At 40.5% G+C, this 9166-nt stretch overlaps 1 protein-coding gene across 1 annotated transcript; it reads left to right on the forward strand.

The window, feature by feature from the left end:
- Positions 1–1280: 1280 nt before the first annotated feature.
- CCN6 (cellular communication network factor 6) lies at positions 1281–9007 on the forward strand. The gene is made up of 5 exons (XM_076335469.1): positions 1281–1343; positions 4603–4879; positions 5306–5548; positions 8012–8205; positions 8606–9007. Exons 1-5 carry the CDS (start codon positions 1281–1283, stop codon positions 8885–8887), a joined length of 1059 nt encoding a protein of 352 aa, XP_076191584.1. The 3' UTR covers positions 8888–9007.
- The last annotated feature ends 159 nt before the right edge of the window (positions 9008–9166 follow it).

Genomic DNA, 9166 nt, shown 5'->3' on the forward strand with positions numbered 1-9166 from the left:
TGTGTTTTGAAAGTATACAGAAGAGATTTTTGAGAAACCTAGGTGCTATGTTCATAAGCTTTTAATGGGAAACACAAGGCTTGAGTCAGACCTGGTCTGCACAGATGCAGAGTAACATCACTGGAATTAACTGATCTGCAGCATCCACTTGGTACCTCGGTATTGTTTGGACTTCATGTTGGAGTATGTGACAAAGTGGATGTGCTAAAGAAGAGCGGTTTTTCAGTGATTTACAGCTGACTGATCAAGAGTTTGGAAGGGCAGTTCAGGATTCATTTGTAACTGCAGAGGGCATGTGGTCCTCCGAGCCGGGGAGCAAAACAGAATTGCTTGGACTGGATTTGATTCAATACTCCCACCACTGCCTCTGTCCACACACAGCTGCTGTGTGAGCGTGGGCTTTGGCAGCCTCCCCTAGTAACTGTTGGACTTCACAGGAGGTGACTGAGCGAGGACAAACGCAAAGGAGGAGCATTCACCAGGGCACCACCAACACCACTGTTGCAGAGGTGGTGCTTTTATCTAATGCTGGAGACCCTCACTTGTTAGCCTAAAAATCATGCACGTCACCTCGGTAGTATTAGGGAGGAGGAAATTTGGACATTTGAATGGTTTTGTGTTTAAGCAGGGTGGCATGGCAGTAAGACAAGGTGCGTGCTTCAGGGAAAAGTACATCATAGTTTGGGTTTCCCCATTAGGATTTCACGGAAAGAAGCAGTGCAGAATATGTACTAGCGTTACAACACACTATAGCATCTCTCTTACCCTATTTAGAGAGCATGCACTGAAGGTGTTAATTTTTACGCTATGATTCTGGCTAGGCACAATACATGAGAAATTTTGAGAAATGCTGCTTTCTCTGCCTCAAAAAATACACTTATTTGGGGCTCTGCCCTTCAGATTTCAGAAATTCCCGTAATACGGACTTAAATACAAGTTTAAAATAACACTACATTTCCAGCAGCAAGATTTTAAGAATCAGATGTCACCCCACCCGACCTCAGTTAAGTCAAGCAGAATCTGCTGAAGCAGCTGGATGGGATCAAGCAGGGTGTGAAAATCTGTATTCTAGCGCCAGGCAGAGAAAAGAAGATCAGTTGGAAATTTCAGTGTGAAGCTGGTTCTGTATGAAGTGGAGAATTTCAAGTGTGAATGTGTGTATGTGTTCGTGCATGTGCTGGGGAAAGTAGGGTTGGCAAGGGAGACAGAGGAGAGCTTTGTGTTCAGTGCTTCCTCTGACACAGCTCAGCCTGTTCCCTATCTCCCAGTTTCACTTCTGAATGTGCAGGAACATGCGGTGGCTCCTTTTTCCCACCATCTTCATCATCCCTTGTACGCAACAGGTAAGTTCATTAAAAAGAAGAAAAATATTTCTCCCTTCCTCACCCTGTCCCGGTTTAAAGTTTTTATTTGCTTAATGATAAAATAAATTTCAGAGAAGCAAATTCCTCATAAAGAATAAGGAGCCATTCCCTACTCCTGAGTAAATTTCATGTGCAGCTTATTTACTGCATCAGTCCTGATTTTGGGTTTTTTTTTCTCTCTAACCTGTACATTAATATGATTCAGTGGAAAAAAAAGTGTTAGGGAAGCTTAAATTGTCAGTGACCTTGCTTTTTTTTTTTTTAAATATAAGCACAAATGGTTATCTGATGCAGTAAGAAAGTAAACATCTTGTCCATGCTCATATTCTGTATATATATATGTGTGTATATACATATATATATATACACAGTGATCTGACTCCAGGCTAGTTTTACGAATGAGAAGGGCACCTGGGCTGTGTTATGCTTTCTCTCTTACGAGAAAATTTTAAGTGATAGCTTTTGCTGAAGGTATTTTAATTATTTATTTGCTTGATTTTGAAAATCCACTTTACGTGTACCCTGTATATTTTTCCTTTACGATCAAGATGAATGTCAAATGGCGAATTTTCAAATGCCTGTCTCCCTCTGCTAACTTTCTGCATATTTAAAGCCAGAGTAAGATAACGGAACATTAGCAATAATACATTGCCTACTTCTGCTAATTGCTTATTTATGCCATACAGACTTTGTTAAATCTTTAAAACATAAGAAAACAAACAACAACACATGAAGGGTTCCTACACAATGGTCTCATTTTCTGATCTGCCCATAGGATCAGGAAAAGTATGCAGTGGGCTTACGTGATGTGGATAGCTTTGGTGTAGAAACTTTGGGAAGCAAAGAATTAGAAGACTACTTGGCCTGTAAACTTTATGAGCAAACTTTACATTTCCATTGTAACTTAACAGATTTTTGAAGATTTTTCAAGTAGACCGAGCTTCTTGGTAATTCCACAGTGGAAACTGTCAGGTATTTGCCTGATGGTGTTTCTCTTACTGGGAAACTTTGTAGTCTCACACCTTTCAGTTGACATCTTTCCTTAAAAAAAGGAGAGAAAAATAACTTGCTCAGGTAGAATTCTGTAGGTTTAAAGCACGTTTTAATTTATAATACAAATTAAACATAGTGGTCGAAGCACACAGATTATTTCCTGCCACACATACCCATTTTGAAATGCAGTATCTGATTTAAACCACATAACCTCATATAGCTGGCACATGGCCAAATTCCTAATAATAATACTCTGCTTAAAAAGAAAAAAAGCAGCAAGAAACTGAGTTTCCTAAAGCAACCATACAGTCCTGAACACTGCTAAATGTATAGGAACACCTGTGAGTCTTATTTCCAGAACAAACCTTTAAGATGCTTTACACTCCAACGCACATGTTGATCAAAATAACATTATGGTTTATAGGAAAGGCTTAGCTGCCTAAAAAAAAAGTAGACTTAAGTTAGTTGTTTCTATATTATTGCTGCATTTAGGTAAAAAGGGTTAGAAGAAATCCTTTATCAGCAAATTACTAACAAAAAAACACATTTATGAAACTATCTTCAGGATGCTGCATGGAATACTGCATGACATTGTTTAATATTCATTTATTATATGAATTGCCTTTGTGAATTAATATGTATCTTAAAAATCATTCAGCCAAAGGAACTTGAAAGCTACTACTTTGGAGCTTCATTAATAGCTGTGGATTAAGATATCGTAAGTAGTTGTAAATGACCACGAAAAATGGAAATTAGTGGTAGAAAAAAGCCTTTTAATAGGTCATTTACTGCTGCATGCGATTAGACCGGCTCAATTACGCTGCAAGAGCTATCATGGGATATGACATATGAAATGCTGAATTCCGCAGATACTTCCAGTTTGAAAGTTGAACTGAAAGGAAACCCAGCAGAACGACCCCTTCCCCAGCTTTCCCTTAGCGTCTCTGCCGGAGGTTGTTTCTACATCAGTAGAGCCTTGCGGTTTGGAGGAACAGAGAGAAGCTGATAGGTGGGGCTTCACGTGCCCAGAGAAAATCCAGGCTGGTTTTTTTTTTTCTTTCTTCCCTGCAAGCAAGATGGTGATACTGGCATCTGATGAGGGGCTGGATCTTGTCTTTCCCTCTTGTTCTTTTGGTAGAACTGCTTGACGAGAGCAGCTCCCAAGCCTTACAATGTACTAGTGGCCAAGCGCCGTGTGTGCCCCCACTTAACTATGGATCCAGTCATCTGCAATGAGTAACTATATCACGATCTGCATTTCTGCTGAAATCAGCAGCATGAAAAGATTTAATGCTAAGATCTAAACTGTTACATTTTAGATGTAGTTCTTCAAAAAAGCAGAGAGAATATAGCTATCATCTCAAATAGATCCTTTCACACTCTGTGCTAACTTAATCTTCCCCCATGCCTCAGAAAAAAAAACCCATCAAGAATTACTTAGGACTTCCTTTTCTTAAAATAAAAAAAGAAAATAAAAAGAAAAAAAATACATGAATTCTGAGACAGAATGTGGAAAACAGTAAATTCTGGCTAGATCTTGACTTCCTACTGCTGATACAAATCTCTTTCAGAGATACGTCTTTACCCTGTAAGCCCTGGATTCAATGAACGCTTACTCGTGCAAACAGATACACTCTTAGAAAATGACCTATTAAGCTCAGTGCAACCACTTAGCCTCCCTTATTAGAATTGAATTTTTGCATCTAGCTCAAGAGAATTTGTAAATACTATACTGCTCCTTCCCAGTTACTCAAATTTTGGAGCAAAATTAACACTCAAAAGAGGTTTACTATTTTAAAAGGCTTTTGCCATCAGAAGTGGCACACAGGGCAGTGGCTGGCTATCAAACAGTGGGAGGAATCAAAAGTTAATTAATTTGATAGGAGGTTTGTGGGAAGGAATATTTAAAATAAATCCACCGTCTACTTTAAAACACTTTTTTTCTACTTGAGCTCTACTACAGGTTTTGTTCTATTGAGGGCAAAGAGCCATGAATTGTGTTTCATACAAGCAGTAGGCCGTGCTCACTGGTGGAACGACACCTCAGTGCATGGCAGTGACTGATGAAACCGGTCCTCTGCCTCCTACCTAAACCTCACAGCATCTCACTTTTTGGATCCTGTGAGATGAGAAATGTTAAGTGTCTTCATAAAACGTCACAGTTTTTTTCTATCCCAGCTTCATTTTATGCTATCCCAGCTACGCATAATGCATTCAGCTCTCAAAATATCCCACTGTGTGTAAGTTTTTCCACAGCCCACCACTGAAGCCTGGAGAAAACCCTTCAGAAACCAGTGAAGCCCACCAGCGCAAGGAGCTTTGTCACTGGCCGTGCAGATGCCCGCCTGTGCCAACCTGCACCCCCGGGGTAAGCTTGGTGAAGGACGGTTGTGGCTGCTGTAAGGTCTGTGCCAAGCAGTCGGGAGAGACCTGCAATGAAGCAGACATCTGTGATCCCCACAAAGGCCTCTACTGTGACTACTCGGAAGACGAGCCTAGGTATGAAACAGGCGTGTGTGCATGTAAGTTGTTCTTTCACATTATCTTCTTGAAAACCAGGAGGGTGGGACAACACAAGTGAATGGTTTTGGAGGAAAACTCTGCTTGCTGGTGCTGCACAGCTCTGTGCTAGGCAATTTATCCTAATTCAGACTTCGACTGCTCAGTCAGAGAATCTGAGAGCAGGGCAGGGACTGTCTTTAAGCTTAGCTGCGTATGCATTCGTGAAACCAGTTCATTGTGCACAAGCCTGTTATTTGCAGACATGTTGATGACTGATTTAAAGTTAGGCGGCTGTAGTTATCACTGGGCATAAATAGAAAAAGATGTGCTTGGGCTGGGAAGAACTCGAAGCTGTGGGTGCAGTAAATGCTGATCGCATTTTAGCACTCTGTAAGCAGGAACCACGTGCTGCTCCTGTGTAAGTAACTGTTGTTTACCATTTGCAGATCTGATAGCTGTAGGATGTGAGCTCAATGGAGTTCATTATCTTAACGGGCAGACCTTCCAACCTAATCCACTTTATAAGTGCCTGTGTGTCAGTGGTGCAATTGGATGTACACCTATATTCACACCAAAATTAGCAGCAAGTCCCTGCGCCAGGGTCACGGGCAGAAAGAAGCCTGGACAATCCATCTGTGGGCCTGGACAGCACAAGCAGCTTCAATCAACAAACTACAGACTGATGTCAGGTGTGCCTGGCTACACTGGTAAATTTTTCTGTACATGAGCCTTGCTGCATTTAGTGTCCCTGGCTCCAGCAGCCAGGCGGGCAGCACACTGGCAATCTCTCAGTTCTTGCTCAAGGCCATTGCCAGGGTGACTGGTCTGTCCCAATTACCCCTCTTACTCTTAGGTCACAGACTCTTTTCTCTAAACCTGACGAATATGAAAAGCAAAAAGCCTTTTGGCTTCTGTCACCAGGGAATTGACAAAGCTACCTTCAACCCGTCTTTCCGCAGAGGGTTACTACTCATCAGATCAGACCAATTAAGGTTGCTGGTAGACAGCCATTTCGCAGCCTGGGAGCTGTCTCACTTTCTCTCGCTTTGTGGTGGTAGGGAGTCTTGGTTTTCACATACATACATGAACATGTTGCAGCCCTCTTCTTTCAGTAGAAAGCAGAAAATCATAAAGACTGCCTTGCGGGTTTAATCAATTCACAAAATTTCAGGTCACTGCAAGGACAACCCTCCCCCCAATTTCTTCTCTGTTCAGTCTGATGAAAATCATACAACAGTTATCCAGGCAGTTCTGCCAGGGTCAGTTGATATTCCCTTTAACCTCATTCTTGCTTTGCTGCTAACACTGTAGTTCTCTTTTCCACTTTAAGGAAGTACCACTGCCAGAAGCACTTGCCTCCTTCCCTGTGCATGTGCAAGTTTCCATGGTGAAACTCATCTTTGTTACAACTAATGTGGGTGCCAAAAAGCTGAGCCATTTATTTGGTAGCAACCTGAATCACGGGGAAATTATGGCCTGAATCATCATCGTGGATCAATAAAATAAAAGGATCGCAAAGCTTATCAGAAAACCTTCATAAAAGACTGCTGAGTAAATAGGTAGACACACATAGGTCAATCTGCAGATAAACAGACCCGCTTACAAAATCTGAAGTTCAGTTTGGACAACTTCTAACATGTTAGCAGTGGTTACGCGAGTTAGCAAAAATAAAAAAGCTCACCTTTACTTCAAAATTGTGATACAATACCTGTAACTAGTGTCAAAGCCTTTTTACAGAAAAATACTTAATGCTGTATATGAAAACACACTCGGAAAGGCAACTGACTTCAAATGCTAATCTCATCAAAGAGAGAACATAACACATTGAAAACAATGGCAACCAAACCATTTGACCCCGTGAAATAATATATTAATTGTGTTTGTGGGTATTCCCCTATTCCACCCTGTACCTGGAGAACAGCATTAAGCCATTTACTTTGTAGCACATCAATGGATTGAAAAGCTGAGGTCCAACTTTCAATAACTCCTTCCGCGAGTAGACTGCACCACTGCACCTCACAGCATTTATTCAGGAATTTGAATCAACGGTACAGCATAACCTTGCGAAAAGGTACCCAGCTTGCAAAGCACACTGCCTATTTGACGTGGTTCAGGGGCCCAACAGCCTGTCCCTGCGGTGGCTGCACGTGCTGAAGGATGCTATTCTTCAGGTGATACAAACCCTCTGAAGAAAAGCACCTTGAAATTTTTGTTTCAAAGCGAGGCCTTCCCCCTTCCCTTTCCCAGTGCGGCAGAAGCCAAGTATCACGCGAACTTGTGCACGAATTCCGTGAATGCCTCAATGGGCCAGTATCTATTTTGAAAAGTCTTTTTTCTGTTAGTGTGGATAACAAGTGCTAAGTTTCATTTCACTGCTCTTGCTTTGTTTTCTGGCTTTCCGTGTCAACTCTATTTACTTAATTTAGATACACAGGGATGTACCTGGGTCATACTTTAAAACCATACAAAGTATGAACAACTATTTAACTTCCCTTTATTTGTTGCGGATCTGTGACAGGCTATTAATCTGCTTGCTGCAATGAGATCTTTAAATTGCTGTCTACCTTCCAGGTATCCTTGTAATTCCGTCCGTGCTCTTACTTAAATGCACAGATTCCACATAATCAGGTTTTTTTGCAGAATTTCACCATGAACTTTTGCACTGCAATTTTGTTTCTTTTTTTAAGCGTGCTCCGCCTAATCCAGCCCTAGTCCATCAGAAAATAGGCTTTTTGGTGGTATCTAGAAGTGACTGGAGAACTTTACTCCAGTAAAAAAACCCCAAAGCCTTCACAGTATCTACAAAGAAACCGCTATTCATGTTTTCAGCACCCCTTTTTAAGCTATGCTTGGCCTTAGATAATTTTCAATGTCTCTTCCATTCTGGACATTCCATAAAAATTCCACAAGTAAGTCTCTTCATCCCATTAAACTGCAGGGTGATATAACACGTGCAATTTCATAGTCCTTGCTAGGATCCAGTGTCAGTAAAGTTTACCGGCAGCTCAGCCCTAAGACTTTTGTATAACTTTTTTATGCCTCATTTTTAGATTTACCTACAAAAGCACCTTCGTCAACAGAAATCAAATGCTTATCCTTTTATATTCAATTAATCATTTTGGGGCTGCATAAATAATACATTGCTGTCTTAGCTTACAGAAGCTTACCGCTAGTTTTGAAGAAAAAGTGCCTAGTACAGGCAACTCCCTGGACACCCTGTTCCAGGACCTGTGGCATAGGCATATCCAGCAGAGTGACCAACGAAAACAGAAAATGTGAAATGAAAAAAGAAAAGAGATTATGCTTCATCCAGCCTTGTCTGACCAATATACTGAAGACGATAAAGGTACTCTCTAATATAAAATGATTTCCTAATAGAAGATGGAAATATTGGAAGTAATGGAAAAATTGATGTATTCGCAAATACCAATATAAAATGACTTCTTCCTTTTTTAAGGGTCATAAAATAACTCTTCTGCTTTTTCTACCTTCAGTCTTCAGGTTTCAATAATAAACTACAGATGTGTAATTTCAAACAAAACAACACAATGTCGTGAAATAAAAGTGCTGCTAGTGCTGCCCCGCCGGCTCACTCAGAAAATATTTTCTATTTGTTGACTGATGAAAATAAGACAGCTTTTAGGAGGAGTAATTTTCAAGATATGTCTACGTAAATGTATTTTTTTCTTACATGTTCTGTTTTCCATATGTAAAAATTCAGGCTTTTCTTTGTTCTTATATTAAAGATTCCAAAGGGAAGAACATGTCAACCAACATTCCAGCTTCCTACAGCAGAAAAACTAGTTTTTTCCGGATGCTCAACTACACAAAGCTACAAACTAACTTTCTGTGGGGTGTGCTTGGACAAGAGGTGCTGCATACCTAATAAATCCACAATGACCACTGTACAGTTTGAGTGCCCCAACGAAGGCTTCTTTAAGTGGAAGATGATGTGGATAACATCGTGTGTATGTCAGAGGATTTGCAGTGCTCCAGGAGATATATTTTCCGAACTCAAAGTTTTATGACAAGTTACACCATTGACTGTAACGTACTGCAAGTGCAAGAGCACATTCACATCCTGAAGAGTTAGCGTAACCCCCTGCCACAGCAGTGCTTCTAGTGAAACTACATATGTGAATATTCATTTTTTAAATAGCACCTGGAAAATGCAAGTAAGAGTGCATCTTTTAAAATGTAATTGTTTTTGTATGTGGAAATCCATTCTTGAGAAGGATGTATATAACACTAGTATTGTCTAAACAAGAACTTTTGGTAATTAAAAAGGCAAAGCAAGACAGCTTTGT

Source organism: Aptenodytes patagonicus, chromosome 3 (assembly GCF_965638725.1).
Source record: "Aptenodytes patagonicus chromosome 3, bAptPat1.pri.cur, whole genome shotgun sequence".
Classification (NCBI taxonomy): domain Eukaryota; kingdom Metazoa; phylum Chordata; class Aves; order Sphenisciformes; family Spheniscidae; genus Aptenodytes; species Aptenodytes patagonicus.